General features: G+C 32.2%; 3 protein-coding genes across 3 annotated transcripts; all 3 read left to right on the top strand.

Annotated features, from left to right (window-relative positions):
• Positions 1-1,637: 1,637 nt before the first annotated feature.
• On the top strand, positions 1,638-5,416 carry LOC108224697 (serine carboxypeptidase-like 17). Its single transcript, XM_017399389.2, has 14 exons — positions 1,638-1,950; positions 2,052-2,197; positions 2,328-2,404; positions 2,539-2,658; positions 3,378-3,480; positions 3,586-3,623; positions 3,709-3,810; positions 3,929-4,015; positions 4,173-4,322; positions 4,418-4,489; positions 4,589-4,731; positions 4,831-4,944; positions 5,033-5,087; positions 5,180-5,416. The coding sequence occupies exons 1-14, from the start codon at positions 1,805-1,807 to the stop codon at positions 5,261-5,263; spliced, it is 1,437 nt and encodes a 478-aa protein (XP_017254878.1). The 5' UTR covers positions 1,638-1,804; the 3' UTR covers positions 5,264-5,416.
• A 2,871-nt stretch (positions 5,417-8,287) lies between these two features.
• Positions 8,288-12,915, top strand: LOC108224699 (serine carboxypeptidase-like 2). The gene is made up of 14 exons (XM_017399392.2): positions 8,288-8,677; positions 8,754-8,899; positions 9,009-9,085; positions 9,213-9,332; positions 9,445-9,547; positions 9,630-9,667; positions 9,745-9,846; positions 11,236-11,322; positions 11,450-11,542; positions 11,736-11,807; positions 11,885-12,030; positions 12,164-12,277; positions 12,369-12,423; positions 12,585-12,915. The coding sequence occupies exons 1-14, from the start codon at positions 8,535-8,537 to the stop codon at positions 12,684-12,686; spliced, it is 1,398 nt and encodes a 465-aa protein (XP_017254881.1). The 5' UTR covers positions 8,288-8,534; the 3' UTR covers positions 12,687-12,915.
• Positions 12,916-14,048: 1,133 nt separating this feature from the next.
• On the top strand, positions 14,049-20,608 carry LOC108224698 (serine carboxypeptidase-like 17). Its single transcript, XM_017399390.2, has 14 exons — positions 14,049-14,256; positions 14,364-14,509; positions 14,821-14,888; positions 15,008-15,127; positions 17,605-17,707; positions 17,808-17,845; positions 17,932-18,033; positions 18,138-18,224; positions 18,349-18,498; positions 19,400-19,471; positions 19,717-19,859; positions 19,961-20,074; positions 20,158-20,212; positions 20,310-20,608. The coding sequence occupies exons 1-14, from the start codon at positions 14,126-14,128 to the stop codon at positions 20,391-20,393; spliced, it is 1,413 nt and encodes a 470-aa protein (XP_017254879.1). The 5' UTR covers positions 14,049-14,125; the 3' UTR covers positions 20,394-20,608.
• Positions 20,609-23,122: the final 2,514 nt, after the last annotated feature.

Raw genomic sequence — 23,122 nt, 5'->3', positions numbered from 1 at the left:
TATGTATGATAAATGTTACTCTCTTCATCCTTTTTTAGTTGGGTAGTTTTGACTCTCAATAATACCAAATTTTGAAATATATATATATATATATATATATGAACAAAGTTCCATGTAGTCCACATATTTACTGTAAATGGCATAAATGTGTTATTTTCCAACTATAGATGGCATAAAAACATTGTAAAATGTGTTATTTTACAAATCATGTTCTATAAACATCATTATTTTGTTAAAAATTTTGACAATCCTAAACATCCTATAAGTTAAATAGTGAAAAACACATTATTCTGCAAAACATGTTAAGTTTGCAGAACATATTTACATATTACAGAAAATTTGTGTTCTACTTGTCGAACATAAATGATTTTCAATATTTTTTCATGAAATAGTGATATTTATAGAATGTATTTCACAAAATAACAAGTTTTATACATTTTGCAATGTTTTTATGCCATTTTATAGTTGCTGAACATACGTGGTCTATGGTACTACAGTAAATATGTGGACTACATGGAACTTAACTCATATATATATATATATATATATATATATATATATATATATATATATATATTATAATTGAAAATCAAAAAATATATCATTATAAAATATATATAATTTCTTTTAAAGTATAATTATCAATTTTTCAAAAATATAAAATATTATCCTTAATCTTTGATAAAAAAATGATAATTTTACTATTGAAAATAAAAATGAACAACTAAAAAGGGACGGAAAATTACTTATTTGACATATTTGATACATGCCCTCCCTTATTGTGTTATGAATTTTGTTCCCAAAATCTTGTCATCTTTTATGAGACAGACAATGATCGATTTTCTTAAAAGTTGTGTTGTATGAATTCTAAGGGAGACAACAATTTTCCACTTTAAATCATTGTAAAATAAGTATTAAACAAAAAACACTGTGCAGAACACACAACATTTGCCTGATAAGCATATTCATACAACACTATATTGTGCTATTATCTGAAAATGTTTTTTTTCCTTTGTCTGATGGTGTGTTTCTGATAGTGGAAAGAACGGATGTCAGCTCTTTTTTTTCCTATGTTTGGACCCAATATTTTGCAGCTTCAATTCCCAAAATTATGTATCTCATAGTTATTATTTCTTTAATATCTCAATTCCCACTTCTCCGCGGAGTTCAAGCATAGCAGATTGAGATTGCGTTTTTCTTGGAGCGCAGAGAAACGATGTCACGGAAAAGCTAACTTTATTTAATTGTATTTTGCTTGCTACTTGTGAATTTATGCTCTGCTTGGTTACTTAACCGGAGCTTGAATTAAGTAAACAAAATATGTAAGTGCAGTATTTTTGTCAGGATTAATAGTGCAATGGACACACAGTTCTCCGCTTCTGCAGATCAATTTTAGAAGATTCGATATAGGATTTACATTTTTGCCTGTATGATCCCGAATCATATTTTCAAAAATTCATTTTGAAAAGTCATAATTGCTCAGGAAAACTACGAAATCATGTTTGTTTCCAAGATTTGAAAATTATTTAAACATCACCTTACAGCCCACTCTAAACAGAAAGTCCAGCTTACACTAATATAAAATAGTTTTATTACACCTAATAATATAGGAGTATAATTCAGTTTCCCACCAAACACTTAAGGGGAGACTGGTAAGTGAGTTCCTTAATCACCTTCTCTTCTGTTTAATGATCAAAGTCAAAGTGTATATGAGTTCCGTTCCCCAAAGGATTACGTATCTTATATATAGATATCCCAGATTCTGGTTTTACAGTAATAGAAGTCCACTTCTAGGCATTTGGCCATGACAAAACATACCATGAAAACACTCTCTTTTATTTTGGTCCTCTACGTTCTACAGATAAATCTTTTCCAACTTTCGTTTTCGCAGTCATTCATCACTTCTCTTCCAGGGTTTTCTGGCAAATTGCCATTTAAACTCGAGACGGGGTATGTAGAATTCTATATATATGGTCTATGGAGACAGCATAATTGTGGAAACACCGTGATAATATTTAACAAAAACTAATCTGGTATGCACTGTTTGACAGATACGTGGGAGTCGGGGAGCAAGATGAACAGCAGTTGTTTTACTACTTTGTGGAGTCGGAGCGCAATCCGGTCGATGATCCCATCTTGATATGGATTACAGGTGGACCTGGCTGTTCTGCAATCCGATCCTTCTTTAATCAACTTGGTAAAAACCTACTCCTTTGTTCTTATGTGTGTTAATCAGTTTCATCATGCATCCATAAATATTCTAATAAGTAACTTGTTTTAGGTAAATACTGTTGCTTAAGTAATTTCTACGTCTATGTTTGATGTAGGACCTTTGAGATTTGACTACGAGAATACGCATGGGAAAATACCACAACTGTTGGATAATCCATATTCATGGACCAAGGTACAGGATAGTAAACACTAGAGATTCAAAGAACATTATTTTGTGGTCATGGCCTGGAAATTTATACCAATTAAAAGGTGAAGTAGTTTAAAATTTACATATCCAGACTTGCATGACAAGCACATGGTTTGCAGGTGGCCAGCGTCATATTTGTCGATGCATCTGGTTCCGGTTTTTCTTATGCAAAAACTAAGGATGGTTACAAAACCAGCGACACCATAACCTCTCAATCCATCTATGCCTTTCTTAAAAAGGTAACTATACTGTGTCTGCTCTAGTAATCTGATCCAAAGTTGGGACATACTTCGTAACTTCGATAACATTATGCTCTATGAAAACAATTTTTTTATTGTTGACTTCGTCGAAGACTATATATCTGGAAACAAAACATCATAAATTATATTATCATGAGTACATGTTCTGCTTGAACAGTTAATTAACTCTTTTCACTAGATGCTCAAATAATTATTTTGACCGGTGAATTGAACTAATTATTTTAGATAAAATTGTTTGGTAAATAAGTATTTGATTAGATTTTTATACTAGACACATGTCAATTTTTTCATTGAAATAGATAATTCTTTCAAAATTAAATTTTTGAGTTCAAATGGTCAATTACGAAATACTAATATTATGTGATTCACATGGTCAAATCTCTAATGTGTCCCAAAACATCAACTTCTACCCATGGTAATGATCTATCAGATATTCATATGCATATAACTGTTTTTCTATGGTCTGTCCGTGAACACACAATAAGCGCTAACTTCTATAAGTTTGGTACATTTTAATTGGTTATCTAATCACCCTTGCATTTACACCAATTCAATCAATAAAAATTCACCAGACTAATCAAATTTAGTGTTTATTGTGTGCTCTTGGTACTCATTAGAAAGACCCAACATATAAATATTCTGTAATGTGATATACTTATATGATGAGGATGAATGATATTTAATTTTTGCTGATGCAGTGGCTTACCGATCATCCTAAATTTCTGAACAACCCACTATATGTTTCCGGACTTTCATACTCTGGCATAACCGTTCCTATCATCGTCCACGACATAATTAAGGGTAAACAATAGTAATATGTTTACCACAACAGCTTGATGACTAAATTATGTAGTATTTATTTCAGTTCTTACAATAGATTGAATATTCCTTTTCAATTCTTTGCAGGCAACGAAGCTGGAAATGTTCCCCAGTTAAATATTAAAGTGAGAAAACACCTACATCACCCAGAAGTTCATTGTTAATTCATACAATTTGTCCTCGTCAATAATGCCTAAATATTGGTTGCAGGGATACATGATCGGTAATCCTCTCACGGATAGGTTTATTGACTTCAATTCAAGAATCCAGTATGCTCATAACTTTGCACTTCTATCTGATGAACTCTATGAGGTAAGTTCTAAAATAAGCCTAAACCCGTGTTTGGCACGAGTATTAAAGCCTTAAAATGTGATTAATTACTCAACCTATAAACAATAAACATATCTGCATATATGATGAGTATTTGCAGTCGACAAAGGCACATTGCCACGGTGATTACATAAACGTGAATCCCGCCAACGGATTATGTACAGGGGCTCTGGCGGAAGTAAATGAGGTAATAAATAAATACTTATTTTACAATTCCAAATCGCGATCCACAACCAGCAGTCCAACTTGCTCTTAAAATATAAAACATGTTCAACCAATATTAAACTTATCATTCTGATTTGTATATTTTGATCACCCAACTTGGTTCATGGCTCTACTTGCAGTGTCTCAAGGACTTAAACGAACATCAAATATTGGAGCCGAATTGTGACGACACAGCCGTGCTTCAACAATGGGATAGAAGCACTTTCAAGACAAATCCTGCAACTGGTCGCGTTTTGGCTCAACTACAAGATTCCGATACATGGTGTCGGGTAATATGCTTCTCGAACACAAACACATATTCGATGTATTATAGTATCTTTCGGGTAATACAATGAACACACTAACATACCAGTTTCTACTGAAGGTCGATAACTATGAGCTAGCAATTGCTTGGGCGACAGACGCAGCTGTGCAGAAAGCTCTTCACGTGCGACAGGTATACAAAAACAATTGTAAATAAAAAAAAAAATATTTAGCACATAAATATGTTTACAAATCACATGTAGCTGTTTACTAACTTATCTGAGAAAAGCAGGGAACAACGAAATGGTCGAAATGCAACGATGATCATTATTATCTCGGTCGAAATGACACAGAAACTTACAAGTATAACGTTCCCAGTAGTGTTGTATATCACCGCAACCTGACCAAAAAGAATTGTCGAGCTCTTATATACAGGTATTTCCTTCAATTGTATAAAAAAGAAAACTATTATTAGCATAAATCATTCGATCTACTAGAATACAGTACATTATATTTTTTTTCTTCTGAAAATAGCGGTGACCACGACATGGTTTTTCCATACATTGGAACAAGGCAATGGATCCACACTCTGAGATTAAAAGTCGAGAGAACCTGGAAGCCGTGGTTTGTTAAAGGTCAAGTAGCAGGGTATGTCTCGTTTATATAATAAATATGTATAACTACCACCATAAAAATATAATGATTTTGATTTTAATTTTGATTTTTACATATGCAGTTACACAGAATCATTTTCACATGATGACTACTCTTTGACATTCGCAACAGTGAAGGTACTTGTGTTTAAAATCTACAGCCTGAAGATATTTTTGCACTGCATTTGAAATTCGATCTGACTTATTCCGCTTATGTTTCTGAAATACAGGGCGCAGGTCACGCAGCTCCTGAATTCAAGCCGGAAGAATGTTTGGCTATGGTAGATAGGTGGTTTGCTGATACTCAACTGTGATTCAGTTAATTAAATTCAATAAGCTGATTCTTGCAGAACGCAGGGATACATGGAATTACCATGTCGTTCAGTTATAGTTCAGTTATGGAATTAGCCTATTGCTGTAGCTTCTCTTGCTGCATTGAATTGAACTTCATTTATAAATTTAGTTCAGCCTGAGTAACATTTCATTTTATCTGTATTATATGTATGATCGGTTGCAAATGTGGCTCAAAGACAAAATAAAGAAAGCAAAGATATGATGCCGGAAGCACAGGAAGAATAAGCGTTAATCCTAAATATACTCTTACACCAGAAATCCTTAAAATCTTGAATTCACATGCAACTTTTGAATCCATAAAAGGTTTCTTTAATCCACAATCCACAAGAAAAGGAAATGAGAAAACTCTTTTGGTTTTGAATTCAATCATAAATCCTAAAGCAAAATAAAAAGAAATCTTAATTAAAATCAAATATTTAAAGATACAGGTGTGATCATCCAGGTTCGAGCATGCAGCTCATGCATCATATGAGGTTTTGTTGTTTTGACATGATCATCTGTCTCTCATGCGACAATGATGATACCTTCATTATAATGTTGCCCTTTAACGGTCTTTGAGTCTTCTATTTGTACTAAAAACTCTCCTACATAAAAAATGCTCAAATAAGTTATACTAAGAGTCGTCTGGCTAATATTAAAGTGGGGGACTTGATTGCACTTGTTTAATTAACCAAATAAACCCAAATAAGATAACGTGGCCTGTAACAAAGTATATTCATATATGTTGCGGAAGGAATTGAGGGATTGAGGTGGGAAGGGGCTTATAGATTTTGGACTGTCCGAAGAAGTGGGATCGAAGGAATTAGACGTCGGGACCAATTTACATGTCGAGACAAATTTAGGGTTCCTGTACTCTTAGATTTGGAGACAATTTTAGAGTAAATATGTATATATACTGAGTTTTTAGTTTTATGTTTTTTGTTTAGTATACATGTTCAAATATTATATTTTTTGTTAGATATATAATATTAATTTTATGCTTTTAATGTGTTGAATGATTTAATTTTTATGTGTTTGTTGAATAGTTTTAGTTTTATATTTTTGTTGAAGGATTTTTGTTTTTAATGTTTATTTTTAATATTTTAAAGTTATTATTTGTTTAAGGGTGGGAATAATGTAATTTGTTTTAAGACATACCTCACACATCTGGTTGCATAAATAACTGAGATGCAAAGGACTTAAACCCATCGGTTTAAACGAAAAATTCATAGTGTTGGTATTTAATATTATAATTATTTTGGTGTATAACAATCTCATTGCTCGGATCTTGTGGTTATAAATAATTCATAAATAAAAAAATTGAAAAAACTGTTAATAATTCTAATCGATAAATATTAAAATTAACAATGATATTTTCTTTTTTACAATTATTATGCTATTTAAATTCCGTGACAGCTAAGAAATAAAATATGTTTGCTCGATTATCCTCCGCATATTAGGTGTCTCGATGCATTATTATATATTACTAAATAAAATAATATATTTATGTACATGAAATTTTGCTTTGGTTACGTATAATATTTGAACTGATGCACTTTTTATATCAAAACATCGTATTCTGAGTGATTAATTTCGACAGTTTTTCTACATATGAAAGTTCTTTTTTTTGTTTAAATACAGACGGACCAGAAGTCCAATTCGAAAATTTGTGATCGTACGATCAGAATATGGATCATGTCTCAAAAAATCCAATTATAATTCTATCAAAATCTTTTAAAATTCAACAGATGAGAATATGGATCATGTCTAATCCGATCTATTGGCAGTCCTGGTAGAAGCACTCATGACGTATAGTGAATTTTTATTATTACATTTTTAATAACTCATAAATTATTTATAAATCAAAATTAACCAAACAATATTTCAAACTCTCACCTTATGACAAACAATTAATATCTTTTATGTTTGGCTCTAAAACATAAACAATTATTAATCTCTTAGGTGTGTTCACTTGAATGAAATGGAATGAGTGGAGAATGAAATTAAAACTTATATAAAAGTTATACTAGTAAAGAAGAAATTATTAAATATGAACATATTTAAATTTTTTGTGATAAAGATTGAATGGACACGTGATATAGAATTGGAATGAGTATTCCTTCCAAAACATGTGGATTAAAATTCTAGTTAAAATTTTAGCCATGAATTGAAGAAATAATATTTATTAAAATATTCTCAAACCAAAACCATGTTAGAGTACAAAATTCATTTCATTCTCCTTCCATTCCATCCTAGTTAATAGGGATGGGCACGAGGGCACTTCGGGGTCGGGGAGTGCTATCCCCGCCCCCTTATTCCCGAATTCAATATATATCCATCTCCGATCCGGCACTCAACGTCGAACAGGGATTCTTTTCCTCCCCGATCCCCGCCCTGAACGGGGAACGAGGATTCCCGTGAGGAGTCGTGGAATTTTATAATTGACCAATAAAAATAAAGATTATTTTTTCATTTTAATAATATAATAAAAGTTATCTATTTTTTAATATTTTATTTAGTATAATATATATATACATATATAATATTTTTATTTTTATATATAAATACAATCGAGGTCGGGGATGGGGGCGGGCAGACGCGAATCCCCGTCCCGCCCGATCCCGAATTTTTTATAAAAAAATTTCCGTTCCCCGCCCCGCTCTTGAAAAATTCCCCGAATGGCCCCATCCGAACGGGGCGGGGATCGGATCGGGATTGAGCGGGGCAGGATGAATGCCCATCCCTACCGGTTAACACAACTTTAATGTTTAACGAGCAGCAGAGCAGTTGTCATTGCACTGCAGTCTGCAAGTCGTCCACCCTTCCACCTGACCCGCTGTGGCACATCTCTAGTTATTCTGAGCAGCTTATTTGAATACCTTATCCTGAGCACACCTTATTTGAATACCTTATTTTTAAGTCAGTTATCTAAAAAAAGGAATTTTTTTAGTTGAGCACTACACTTCTATTTTCATTGTTATAATTCAGCAAGGATAACTCTACTTCCTTAAATTGATGACAGTTTCATCATCAAATTTCAAATGTGAATTACAGATACGGTCACATGAGGAATAACCGTGCACTAATTTTACCTTCATCTAACAGTCAAAGTTCAAAGTCTATTAATGGGCAGGGTTCTGGTTAAGCGCGCGCAGTGCGAGGTTTCATTGAATTCAGCAGATACTAGGGTGCAACCTAATATCGTACAATAAATTTGTACTTGCACTCTTTTCGTCCGTCAGAAAATCCAACATGACAAATCATACGAAATTCATCTCAAGTGTTTTGCTTCTTTTTGTTGTCGTATCATATATACCAAACCCTACATCTTCCCAGACGATTGTCAAGGCTTTGCCAGGATTTCCCGGGGAACTTCCCTTCAAACTTGAAACGGGGTATGTATGTAATTTTGTTTTGTGTATCAATGCATAAGTATGTATGTAATGGATTTTGTGTTTTTGCGTGTTGAAGATATGTTGAAGTAGGAGAGAAAGAAGATGTGGTGTTATTTTATTATTTTGTGGAATCTGAACGGAATCCGAAGACGGACCCTCTCTTGATTTGGATTGCCGGCGGGCCAGGTTGTTCTGCTCTGCGTTCCTTCTTCTTTCAAATCGGTAAGTACATTTTTTGTATAGAGCTACTACCACTGTATTTCATTATCGTTACACGGTGCACAAGAGAATATCTAACGGCCCCTTGTCTAATCATTTCTCGGTTTTGAAGGTCCGTTTACAATAGAATATTCAGATAGCAGCAAAGAAATACCAGATTTGCACTTGAATCCATACTCTTGGACGAAGGTACCCAGATTTACTTATCTGTTTACTACTTCTCTACGCAACTACACTTGCCATTGTTGCCTACTACGGATTTAAAAAGAAAGAGAAGTCATTGACACGTTAATTTGCATGTGGATCTTTTTTTTAGTTGGCTAATGTGATCTTCCTGGATGCGCCTACCTCTGGATTTTCCTATGCAAAATCTCCGGAGACTTATACAAATAGTGATACTTTATCGGCAAAATACACTTATCAGTTTCTTCTCAAGGTAAAGGATATCGGTTTAAGTTGACATCGTCTCTTGCTGTCAAAAAAGCTGATTTTCTTATAATTTAGGATAAATCAATCTGCATTTGCTAAATTTGTTATCGCTGTTGCAGTGGCTGGAGAATCATCCCAAGTTTATCAGCAATCCTTTCTACGTCACTGGTTTATCCTACTCAGGAATAACTATTCCACTTATCGTTCAAGAGACATTTGACGGTGTGGCTGCTCAAACTCTATACCCAAATGCTTTAATTATTTTATTGTATAAATATCTTATTAAAGCAGTAAATTGTTTTAGGTAACGAAGCTGGAAATGAGCCGAGAATTAATATTGCAGTATGTAATTTGTCTATTCTTTATCAGCTTGTTTGGTGTTTTTTTTTTTTTTCTGAATCGAGTTGATATCCGCTCAGGGCTATATTATTGGAAACCCGCTAACAGATAGGCACCTCGACTTCAACGCCCGGATTCCTTATGCTCACAAGGTGGCGCTTCTATCATATGAAATTTATGAGGTAAAGGTTAGCAAATATTGAAACAACACCATTTAACATTTTTTTAGCATTGTGATGATTCTCTATATTGATTGTGAGACTGATATATTTTCTGTTCTCTGTCATCTAGCTTTACTAAAACTTTTCTTTCTTCTTCCCCTTCATGCATGTATTTTGCATTATGAGAAAACACAATACAGTAGTATTACATTCTCCCCCTTTGTTCTTTCCTTTTATGGATTTTTGTCTATAACTTCATGAGATGATTGTCACCCAATCGTATACATTTCTGTTTAGAGTATTGTATACATTTCTGTTTAGAGTATTGTGTTAATCGCAAAAACGAGTTACTCAGAGGCTACTCTCTCCGTTTCAAATTAGATATCCATTTTAAAAAAATCACATATTTTAAGAAAAATAAATGTTCACAAATTAATTGCATTAAATGACCAAAATATATATGTGGAATGAGATTGATCTATGAATAAAAGATATGTGAAGTAGAATTAAGTACTTTAAAAATATGATTTTGCATTGCAAGTTGAAGTGGAAAACTAATTTGAAACAAATTTTTCCTTAAAAGTGGACATTTAAATCGAAACGGAGGCAGTATATACTCGCTCTGTTTAACCTATATAGTATATCTTCTCAGTTTTGAAATATGATCGTCTGACTTTTTGACACACACTTCTAATTTCCTTGACTGTATAGTTAAAATTATTATTATCAAAATTTTCTTTTCTTAAATAAAAATATATGATTAATTTTATAATTCATAAATTGTTATATTTTAAAAATAACAATTTTAACTAATCAGTCAAACAACTTAAAAATTTGTGTCGAAAAACCAAACGACCTGTATATTTTCAAACGGAGATTATTAAGCACTCGGGGTCACATGCACCGAACATCAGATTTGTCTCAAAATAGAAAATTCCTTGATTTCAGTTTTGTCTTAGTTTATTGTGTAGGTCAAAAATTGGCAACACCTACCGAAGTACATAATTAATATGGTTACTTTGGAAAATGTGGTATTTAACTTGATTTTAAGACCAAAGGTAAAGGATACCTGGTTATATTACTCCCTCCCTGTATAAAATAGATGAGCTAGTCGATCTTGAGCATGTAATTTAAGGTGTATTGAATGTTTCGAAATTTATTTTTTTTAATTTTCCTTTTGTAAATAATAATTTAATATCTTAATTTTTATTTGTAAAAATAAAATTTTAAAAATAAATAATATAGCTATTTGGTCAATGAAACTTAAAGTCTAATTTGGAATGGAGAGAGTATTTCTCAACGTTGTGGATCGAATAATATTCATTTACTCGGACTCGATCTTCTGTGATACTACTGTATAGGAGATATAATCATTGAAACAGAATCTAAAAAATTTATTTGTTTTTTCAGTCAACAAAAGCGAATTGCAATGGTGAATACGTGAATGTTCATGCAGACAACAAATTATGTCAAAGTGATCTCCAAAACGTCGATGAGGTTACAAACCTGAATTTAGTTCTTATATTAAGCTAATTTTCTTGATTATAATTATTACTAGCTAGTTTCAGAGATTCAGACAATTTATTATTACCATTTACATATTTGTATACAATTTCATATGCAGTGCCTAGAGGACGTGTATATGTTTCACATATTGGAACCCATTTGCACTCCAGAGACCAGCACCAGGAGATTGAAGGGCCAACAATGGTGTCGGGTATCTTTCATTATGAAATTTATATCTTTTAAACTTTAATGACATGAAACAATGGCTTTTAATATACTCACAAGGAAATAAAGATTAAGTGAAGGGAGTAAGAATCAAGCTGCTTTATAAATTCTCTTAAAATTAAGTGAAAAGGTAAGAAGTAAGTTGATTTCTAAATTCTCTTATATCCTTTTGTGTTTAGGATAATACTTACTTGTATACTGACGTTTGGGCAAATGTTCCATCGGTACGAAAAGCACTGAATATCCGGGAGGTATGGCATATATGTATGAGTTAGCGACTCTTGTTTCGCAGAATCTTAATTCTAAACTAATTTCTCATAAACAACAGGGAACTATTGGAGAGTGGGTTAGATGCAATGCTGATCACTATTTTCTTGGTAAAAATGATACTGTTAACTATGCATACGATGTCTCTAGTACTCTTGGTAATTATCGAAACTTTACCAGAAAAAAATGTCGAGCTCTTATAATAAGGTAAACTTTGTCCCAATGATTGTTTTTCTTATCATATATACTGGTAGCATTTGGATTTTTGTTAGTTTTTGTGATAAACTATTATTTACCAAGAGCGTGTTTGGGCTAATACTTGTAATGTTTCATAAAACAGTGGGGATCACGACATGATCTTTCCGCACTTAGGCACTAAGCAGTGGATACACAATCTGAATTTAGATGTTGATAGTACCTGGGCCCCATGGTTTGTCAAGCAACAAGTAGCAGGGTATGTTTTTCAATAAAAATGGGTTTAAAAAGATTCTCGATTTTAACTTTCTCGATCCTAAGTTTGCATATATGTTCTTAATCTTTTACAGATACACTGAGTCGTTTTCACATGATAACTTTTCATTAACATTTGCGACTGTTAAGGTACGAAAATATGTATTTAATTAATTAATGAAGTTTTGTACATATAATTCCTGAAAATAGTTTATCTGTTTGATCGAAATACCACCTGCGCGCAAAGTATTGCTAATCTAAATAATGATTTCCTCACAAATTCAAACATTTTCTGTGCCTGACTTTGACAGGGTGCAGGTCATGCAGCTCAAGAGTTTAAGCCTGAAGAATGTCTGGCTATGGTCAATAGGTGGTTTGATCATAAACGACCCCTTTATAGTGTCAACAATTAAGACATCTTCTTGGGCACAATTGAGCATGGGGCTTAGGGTTCCTTAATGCTTTAATATATTTATTAGACATCTTTAATACATGCCCCTCCTAATTATCAACATGTCATTATAAATATTTTTGAATTTTGTTCGCAAAACCCTTTTCCAATCATTCCTTTCTTCGGGGTCATTTGTCACCCCTTTAACGCGACATGATGAAATGGTTCAGCTATTCAGATTGTTTGTGTTAGTCTTGTAGATCCCGAACTAAAATAAATCTGCTGGACGGAAGTAACCTGCATTCCCCTCGATGACTTGATTGTGAAAAAGCAGCTATCACTCATCCAAACTGAGTGACCTCTTATATTAATTAGTTTGACTTATTAATGACATGTGAATTTAAAATGTTATAATATAAAAAACTGATTTATGGATAATTTAGGATTTATGGGTAATTTTTATTAAAAAAAAGGTTTGAAAAGATTAAATCACTAAAAAAAATAACTCAATCTAACTTCTGGTTTCAAGTAGTTTCTGACTTATTTTGAATGTTAAGCCCGTTTCTAATTTATTAGACAAATAAATATTTGAAAATATATAGTTTAAAGTCCTGATTTAAAACCACACAAATAGACTTTAATATATTGTTTGGTTGAATTGGATACTTGCATATTTGATTGTTAGCCTCATCATATTCTGACTTATGCAAGTCCAAGAGATGTCTGTATGATGTCGAGGATTATAACTTAGGGTATTGAGTATAAAAACTTAATCCAATAATATTCTAGTGATTTCTTATATCACTAGGATAACATTTTCGACCTAATTTTTAAGGCGCCATTTTCATTGACATTTTCTATATTTTATAATAAACTATTACACATTCTCTCTTTCTCTTTTTATTTTATATTGTCCTTTAGTGATGAAAGAAATTTTTTAATAATACACATTGTTAAAATCGAAATTAGTTAAATATATTCAAATTCACTAGGATATCATTGTTTATATTATATTTAAGATTTGAGCTAGAACATCGTTCGACTTGCTCTTATGAATATGATAACAGAAATGCTACTACACATAACAGTCGTGGTATGATACCCAATCAATTATTCGAAAATTCGTTTTGAAAAATCATAATTGCTCAATAAAAATTATGAAATCATGTTTCTTTTCCAAAATTTGAAAATTATTTAAACATCACCTTACACTAATCTGAATCAGTTTTATTCTTACACCCAATAATATAGGAGTATAGTTTAGTTTCCCACCAAACACTTACGGGGAGACTGGTAAGTGAGTTCCTAACCTTCTCTCCTGTTAATTTAATGATCAAAGTCAAAAGTGTGTGCGAGTTCCGCTTCCCAAGGAGTAAGTATCCTGTATATAGATATCGCAGATTCTGGTTTCACATTAAAAGATTTCCACTTTAAGGCATTTTAGCCATAACAAAACATACCATGAAAACACTCTCTTTTGTTTTGGTTCTCTACGTTCTCCACATAAATCTTTTCCAACTTTCGTTTTCACAGTCATTCATCACTTCTCTTCCAGGGTATTCTGGCAAATTGCCATTTAAGCTCGAAACGGGGTATGTAGAATTCTATATATATGGTCTATGTAGACAGCATAATTGTGGAAACGCCATGATAATATTTAACAGAAAGTCAGAAACTAATGTCGTGCACTGTTTGACAGATACGTGGGAGTCGGGGAGCAAGATGATCTGCAGTTGTTTTACTACTTTGTGGAGTCGGAGCGCAATCCGGTCGATGATCCTATCTTGATATGGATTACAGGTGGACCTGGCTGTGCTGCTCTCCGACCCTTCTTTAATCAACTTGGTAAAAACCTAGCTACTACTTTTTTCTTATGTATGTTAATCTAATACTACAACTAATCTTCGTAAGTGATTTGTTAAGACATCACATATATGTTATGAATAAAAATATAACATAATTATTTGTATTCAGATTTTCTTTATTAAAAAACTATGTCGTTTTAAATACATGGTACTGCTAAAATTAGGTCTAATCGGAAAAATGTGAAACAACTTGTAATTATACTATTAGATCTGTTACCGGACCTTGTCTATAAAATATATTTATATGAAGAGCTAACTGCTAAGTGATTTCTACGTCTGTGTTTAACGTAGGACCCTTGAGATTTGACTACGAGAGTACATTACCACGACTGTTGGATAATCCATATTCATGGACGAAGGTACAGGATAGTAAAGTATTAGAGATTCAAAGAACATTGTATTTTGTGCTGATGAACCGGAATTAAAGGAGTTTTAAATTTACATATCCAGACTTGCATAACACGCACATGGTTTGCAGGTGGCCAGCGTCATATTTGTGGATGCATCTGGTTCTGGCTTTTCTTATGCAAAAACTAAGGATGGCTACAAAACCAGCGACACCATAACTTCTCAATCCATCTATGGCTTCCTTAAAAAGGTGACTATTTTTTATCTGCTCCATTAATTTGATATAAAATTTGGATATAATTCTTGTTCTTAAAAAAATGAATGAATTTAAATCTCACAGTGATAGTTACTTACAAAAAATTTAGGTCATGAATTTGAGAAATATGCACAAAATCTGGTGTTTCAATAAGTACATATCAAATCAGCGCTTACATCTTTGACAGAAAAAAATTGATGGACTTCAACCATAACTATATGTCATATTAATTATTTTATTATAAAAGATTATTTATAGAGTGAATACAATATTGTTATGGGGAATGAGAAATAATGTAAATGAAAGAATATTATTATTTAAATTATTTTTTATTTTTAAACTAATGATTTCAAAATTCGATGTGTTAATAAAAAAAATAAAAAAAATTATAGATATGAAAATAGTGACAAAGACATCAAATTTGATGTCAAAAAATATATCTAAATAATGTAAGAGAGATCGTTTGGAAACCTGCATTTCATTTCAAATGATGGATTTAAAATGAATGGATTTGAGTTGTCATTTCAAATTCTCAAGTTTATACAAATACTTGAATGTTCTGGATTTTAAATGAAATCCGAATTCATAATATTTCCAAACAGATCATTTGATCAAATCTAAGATTTCAAGTGAAATCTAAGTTCCCAAAGATACCATTATTGATGAAATATAAATTTGAAATATTATATATAACTTGTGATGTAATGGTGAATTTTGGGAAATCCTATATTGTTAATCAAAAATCAATTAGATAATAGAAGAAAAGGTTTATGAGACCTACTAAAAAGAATTAAGTTATAAATTTTACTTGGTTAAACTAAAATTAAAAAAAACAAGTGATTTGTATTAAAGTCTTAAAATTTTAATTTTTGATATGCCAACAATCAATACATAACATATTAATTAAGTTAAATATAATGTGTCAAACTACAATTAAATTGATTAATGATTTACAAATTAAATTTAAAAAATATAATTAATTCGGAACCGAATAATCCAATGTAATATGGTTAAAGTTAATATTCAATTAAATGAATCTAGAACCATAATAGTCTTTTCATAATTCATAATATCAAATATCTGATATGATCTTTAACAGTGAATCTGATATGTTGCATTGTTCAACCCTAACAAATACGACTATCACATCAAAAATGTGACTTTGCACAAAACTAAAAAAGTAACTACACAACTAATGGAGCTCAATATTTCATGCATTTACGAACTCTATGAGGCCTAACTCGTATCTATTCCCTTTTTACTATTTTACATACCTACCTGAAAATCATTTGTTTGAGATTTGGCGTATAACAATTACATGAAAAATCATGCAAAGTCTTAATTATCAAGTTCAGAAAACTAATTATAAAAAATTGAAATTTTATAACAAGTCGATTTGTATTATATAAGATCAAAGTAATGTTCATCCTCTGATATTTTAAATTAACAATAAAAAATTTGAAACATTGAAGTATTATTAGGTGGTATAAAAATTAAAAGAGTAACCACATCAAAATGTTAAAAAATTTCTCTCTAGTACATTTATAAAGTTAACAGTACTTCAATTGATAGCTTTTAGAAAAAAAGGGTATATGTTTTTTTTTTCAAAAAGCATATATTTCAACTTCTATTTATGCCCGCAAGGGTTGGTTCAGCTGGTTAAAAGAGGGGACATATATCCTCTTGGTCACGAATTCGACTCCCGAAAAGAGAAAAACTTGTGATTATAGCCCTATTGCGTGAGCTCATGGGTTTAAAAAAGATCGTATTAGTAATCATGCTCCATCATGTGGATCAGAGCCCTATTGCGTGAGCTCATGGGTTTAAAAAAAATCGTATTAGTAATCATGCTCCATCATGTATCACTTAAATATGACGCCAAATCTATACCCTCGAAGATATACACAAGAAAGTTGCGTGTGGAATTTGAAGATAGATATCCTTAGTGCTATTAAATCGTAATTTAATAATCATGTTGTATTAGATAAAATACTTTATTATATAATTTTCAATTATAAATTACCGAACCTTTCAATGAGGTATAATATATCTAAAATTCAAAACTTTCGGTACTCATTTAGATTGTAATTTTGACTCAGGTAAATAATATAATAATGACATCTGTATCCTAACGAATTTGAATATCAAAAAAATAATTTTTTGATCCATAATTCTTTTTGAAAGTTAAAATTTATTATTGTTAAGACTTTTATGTTGCAATTATTATATTTTCACACTCATTTATGTCGTTAAAAAATATAAAATAATATTTATATTCTAAACAATATGATCGCACACAAATATTATTTAAACCAAAATATAAACTATAAACCCGCGCCTCCCACCAGTTTTTATATATAAGTAAATATATGCTAGATTTTCAATAATATAATAATCGCAGTATAAATTTTTCTTACGGAGATATATACTTACATGATCAGATGAATGAAATTTAATTTTTGCTGATGCAGTGGCTTACTGATCATCCTAAATTTCTGAACAACCCACTGTATGTTTCGGGACTTTCATATTCTGGCATAACCGTTCCTATTATGGTCCGCGATATAATTAAGGGTAAATAATTATATTTACTGCTACAACTTGATGACTAAATTGTGGATTTATTTGATCAGTTCTTACAATAGATTGAATATTCCTTTTTAATTCTTTGCAGGCAACCAAGCTGGAAATGTTCCCCAGATAAACATTAAAGTGAGAAAACACCTACATCACCCAGAAGTTCATTGTTAATGCACTACAATTTGTCCTTGTCAATAATGCTTAAGTATTGGTTGCAGGGATACATGATTGGTAATCCTCTGACGGAGAGGTTTATTGACTTCAATTCAAGAATGCAGTTTGCTCATAACTTTGCACTTCTCTCTGATGAACTCTATGAGGTAACTCAGGAAAAAAAAACATTTATTTATTAGAGCCTCGAGCTGTGATTAATTAACCAACGTATAACATTAAACATATCTGTATATATGATGAGTATTTGCAGTCGACAAAGGCACACTGCAACGGTGATTACATAAACGTGAATCCCGCCAACGGATTATGTACAAGGGCTCTAGCCGAAGTAGATGAGGTAATAAATAGTACTTATCTTACAATTTGAAATCTCCATCCACAACCAGCAGTCCAACTTGGGCTTAAAATATAAAACATGTTCAACAAATATTAAACGCCTTCGTTCGTGGCTCTCCCTGCAGTGTCTCAAGGGCTTGAACGAGCATCAGATATTGCAGCCGAATTGTGACAACACAGCGGTGCTTCAACAATGGGATAGAAGCACTTTCAAGACAAATCCTGCAACTGGTCGCGTTTTGGCTCAACTACAAGATTCTGATACATGGTGTCAGGTAATATGCTTCTCGAACACAGACACATATTGATGTATTATAGTATCTTGAGTAAATTTCAAGCTGGTGGCTGGAATTTTCTGAATATTTCAAAAAAAATGACCAAAATTTAAAAATAACAAATCTGTGGCCAAAGTTTACTTCCGCGTGTTAAAATAATGGCGTCCGTCAAATGGACACTAACGGAGCCAGGGGTAAATTAGGATTTTAGTTAAAAAAAACAGCAGTCACGAACAATACACTGGCATTAGTCCTCAGTCCTCACCTTCTGAAACCATCAAATGGAGAAATTAAGTGATCAAGACACAAAATTTCCGTACTCTAGAACCGGTTTGTTCAGTTACAACCAATTACAAACCACCGAGTCACCTCCTTCATGGAATGGCGAGTTCGGCTTTGGCGGCATCACCGATCGCCGATTCGCTTTCTCTCACCAAACTTCTTTTCTTCACTCTCCATCAATCGATTCGCCTCGCACTCCTGTATATGTTATCCCCAACAATTTCCCTAGAAAATCTTTGATTTCTCGAACCGTTTCGAGTATCGATATACCTCCTGTTGTTTACTTGCAAGATGGAATTGATAGTATTTGGACTGAGGGTAAGTTTCTGTGAATTTGGTAGATAAAGTTTCGATTTTCAGGTTTTTGTTGTTAATTTTACGGGCTGGGACTTGGGTAATCAGCATATGAATAGGTTTTTGTGTTGATTAAATTTAACGGCGCTTGACAGGCGCGGCCATTTTAAAAAGCGGAGGTAAACTCCGGCGACAAATTTGTTTTAAAATTTTGACCAACTTTTTGCAAAATTCGGAAAACTCCAGCCACTTCTCTGAATTTTACTCTAGTATCTTTCGGGTTCAGAATACAATGAACAGACTAATGTACAAGTTTCTGCTAAAGGTCGATAATTCTGAGCTAGCTACTGCTTGGGCGACAGACGCAGCTGTGCAGAAAGCTCTTCACGTGCGACAGGTATATTGAACAATTATAAATACAGTAGATAGCGTCATGGAGTTGGTGATTACGTCCAAAAATTGAGTAGCGTGGTCAGAAAAATAAATTAGTTCAGAGTTAAAAAATTAAAAATTATAGCCGTTCTCATAAAATATGTTTACAAAGCGCGCACGTGTAGCTGCTTACTAACTTATCTAGAAAAGCAGGCATAAAATATGTTTACAAAGCAATGTAGCTGTTTACTAACTTATCTAGAAAAGCAGGGTACAACAAAATGGTCGGCATGCAACGATGATCATTATTATCTCGGCCGAAATGACACAGATACTTACAAGTATAATGTTCCCAGCAGTGTTGTTTATCATCGCAACCTGACTAAAGAGAATTGTCGAGCTCTTATATACAGGTCCTTCCTTCAATTATATCAAAAAGAAAACCATTATTAGCATAATTAGTCATTCCATCTAGTAGAATTCAGTAAATTATGTTTTTTTTTCCTAAAAATAGCGGTGACCACGACATGGTTTTCCCGTATATTGGAACAAGGCAATGGATCCACACTCTGGGATTAAAAGTTGAGAGAACCTGGAAGCCGTGGTTTGTTAAAAGTCAAGTAGCAGGGTATGTCTAGTTCATATATTAAATATGTATAACTACCACCATAAAATTAGTTGTTATCTTAATTTTTATTTTTACATATGCAGTTACACTGAATCATTTTCACATGATGACTATTCATTGACATTCGCAACAGTGAAGGTACTCGTGTTTAAAATCTACAGCTTGAAGATATTTTTGCACTGCATTTGAAATTCGGTCTGAGTTATTGTCTTCCGCATATGTTTCTGAAATACAGGGCGCAGGTCACGCAGCTCCTGAATTTAATCCGGAAGAATGTTTGGCTATGATAGACAGGTGGCTTGCTGATACTCAACTCTGATTCAGTTAATTAAATTTAATTAGCTTATTCTTCCAGAACGTAGGGATGCATGGAATTTGCCGTGTCGTTGAGTTATAGAATTAGCCTATTGCTGTAACTTCTCTTGCTGCGTTAATGAACTGAATTTTTACACACACTAATTTTCACTTTTGGAATTTTGCAATTTAATTTTTAAATTTTACCTTCAGCTCGAGTAACATTTCATCTTATGTGTATTATATTTATATGTCTTATTGGTTGAAAATGTGGCAAGACAAAATAAGAAATTAACATGATATATATGTGAGTATATGAAAATTAAGTGTTAATACAAAAGGGACTCCTACACCGTAAATTCTTAAAATCTTCAATCCACAAAGCAACTCTCTTGAATTCAATGGGGGGTTTTCTTTAATCCCCAAGAAAAGATAATGACAAAAATCTTTAGATTTTGTTGCTTATATAGGGGTATAAATTTTACAACAAAATAAAAGAAATCCTATTTAAAATCATATACTAAAAAATACCCCATTCATCATATCTAGTAATCAATCTTTCGCTAGGGTGGTGTTTTGTTGTTTTGGCATGATCATATGTTCCTCAGCAACATGCTCCGTGTTTTATTGTTTTGGCATGATCATGTGTGCCTCATCGACATGCTCATGCGTTGTTGTCAAAATGTCAATCATATTGTTACATTAATGTTGCTCTAACGATCCACTGAGCATCTATTTATGTTAAAACTTATCTTGCATCAGAAAAGCTCAAGTAAGTTTTAATTAGGACCCATAAAGGGCTCAACCAAAAAAGAAAACAAGCTCACCAAGAACTAAGAAGCTTCAACGACTCGTGAAAGTTCTCAACTCACAAAAAACACAAGTTCATGACAGAGCAACCAGAGGTTCTCACACTTTTCTGATATAATTTCTCGATCTAACCTCGGATGAGTTATATTTTCTATTTCAAAATGTGTCAACTTTGTTATGAATTCTATATAATTGTAACATTTGTTCGCTGTGAAGTCCATGTCTAGCTCTGCACGTCCACAACATGATTTGACGAACATTTTCAAGGCTATTGAATACTACTTCCAACGACGAAAGTTTATCTTTGTGTCTAGATGTCTTTCAAGCTTGAATCTTTAAACGACCACACATTCACTATCATATCGTGGGAAGCAATCGAATGTACCCATCCTCATGCTCAAATTTGACTTAGGATAAAGATTTGAAAAAACTATTGGCATGTAGAAAGAGTCCTTTTTCTTAAATCCTATATCCGACAAGTACTATCTTCGTAGCAAAGTGATAGGCATTAGGAGAAAAACTAATATCATATATTCCTTCGTTCCTTTTTTTAGTGTTGTCACATTTGCAAAAAATATATATATTAAAAAAATTAAATGTTATAAATTGTTTTCATGCATACCCTAATTGTCTTGTTTTGACTTTCAACGGTCAAATTGATCAATTTTGGACCAAGCACATAGAACAAATTAATTTGTTATTATTTAAAAAAAATAAAAATTACATTTTATGATATATTGTATGTACTTTATAATGATATAATTTTTTTTTACTTTTTAAATTATACTATATGTTTAAATTTCAGTCAAAATTTGATTAATTTAACCATTCAAAAGTCAAATTGGACAATTAAAATAGGAAGTAGGGAGGAAGTGTATATACTAGTGCTAAAGTTAAATATTGAAACTAACAATCTAAGGGATAAATATGAAAAAATATGCATAAGACAATTATTTAGAGACAACTTTCGTTTGTAAATATGACAAATAAAAAGAGACGGGAGGAATATCATCTCGCATCTCCTTTGAAGGCACTCCTTCGTGATGAGGTCCCACACAAGCAAGTGAATCAAGTTCACAAGATGTGGCCAGAGATCCATCTTGTTCCGTCCCGATACAGGTTCATTAAGTTAGAAGGGGCTGAATAATTAATCTCAATTTAAAAAAATCCAACTTGTTTAAAACATTTATTCCTTTTTAAAATTATCTTATCAAGAAAATAAGCTGTTAATAGGCGTGAAAGTAAGTGAACAAGAGAAAACATACCGCATGAGATATTTTATCCAAGTTCGTAATAGTGCTTTTCTCCTCTCCATACTCGAGATTTTACTATTAAAAAAAATGTGTTTCTTATTGCATGCGAAGAAATTCATGACAAACTTAATGCAGGTGTTTGGGGCGGGCTTAAAAGCTCCGCTTCTAAAGTTTCGTTTGTGTAAAAAGTTGATAATCACTTATAAAAAGTTGGGATTCCTAGTTTTTATTTCATGACTTTTACTTTTTTTCCAAACACTTTAATCATTTATAAGCCTTAACTAATTTTTAATTTCTACTTCACTTATTTTGTTTTAAGCAAGAAACACTAATTTTAAACTCACCCAAACGACCCCAATAATATAAGTCTTGGTAGGAAACTTCTTATAAAAGAAAAAAAAACCTAAAAGATTTGTCTTAAAACGTAACTTCACGTTATTTTTTTATACTTGTTATAAAATCTTTGGTGTCTAAAGTATCATATCTTAGGTCTTCTTCTTCCTTGATTCTGGAAAATCTTATATATTTTTATAATAACTAGCACAATACGTACAAAAGTTACACCTAGATAACCACAAATTATACAATAACAATATAGCAACAATGCAACAATGCAACAATAGCTATTATATTGGTTAAAACAAAAATTATATCATGCACAATAAATATAAGATTGCTTTTGTTACTATCG

This window comes from Daucus carota, chromosome 6 (assembly GCF_001625215.2).
Source record: "Daucus carota subsp. sativus chromosome 6, DH1 v3.0, whole genome shotgun sequence".
Lineage (NCBI taxonomy): Eukaryota > Viridiplantae > Streptophyta > Magnoliopsida > Apiales > Apiaceae > Daucus > Daucus carota.
Note: the sequence above shows the minus strand (reverse complement) of the source record. Positions and strands in the feature narration are given on the sequence as shown.

Bases quoted from the DNA above. Each gene is read 5' to 3' on its own strand.
- LOC108224697 (XM_017399389.2), top strand. From the start codon at position 1,805: ATGACAAAACATACCATGAAAACACTCTCTTTTATTTTGGTCCTCTAC. The intron at 2,198-2,327 runs GTAAAAACCTAC...TGTTTGATGTAG, and splicing joins ATCCTTCTTTAATCAACTTG to GACCTTTGAGATTTGACTAC. The intron at 5,088-5,179 runs GTACTTGTGTTT...TCTGAAATACAG, and splicing joins TGACATTCGCAACAGTGAAG to GGCGCAGGTCACGCAGCTCC.
- LOC108224699 (XM_017399392.2), top strand. From the start codon at position 8,535: ATGACAAATCATACGAAATTCATCTCAAGTGTTTTGCTTCTTTTTGTT. The intron at 9,333-9,444 runs GTAAAGGATATC...TCGCTGTTGCAG, and splicing joins CTTATCAGTTTCTTCTCAAG to TGGCTGGAGAATCATCCCAA. The intron at 9,548-9,629 runs GTGTGGCTGCTC...AAATTGTTTTAG, and splicing joins CGTTCAAGAGACATTTGACG to GTAACGAAGCTGGAAATGAG.
- LOC108224698 (XM_017399390.2), top strand. From the start codon at position 14,126: ATGAAAACACTCTCTTTTGTTTTGGTTCTCTACGTTCTCCACATAAAT. The intron at 19,472-19,716 runs GTATATTGAACA...CTAGAAAAGCAG, and splicing joins AAGCTCTTCACGTGCGACAG to GGTACAACAAAATGGTCGGC. The intron at 19,860-19,960 runs GTCCTTCCTTCA...TCCTAAAAATAG, and splicing joins TGTCGAGCTCTTATATACAG to CGGTGACCACGACATGGTTT.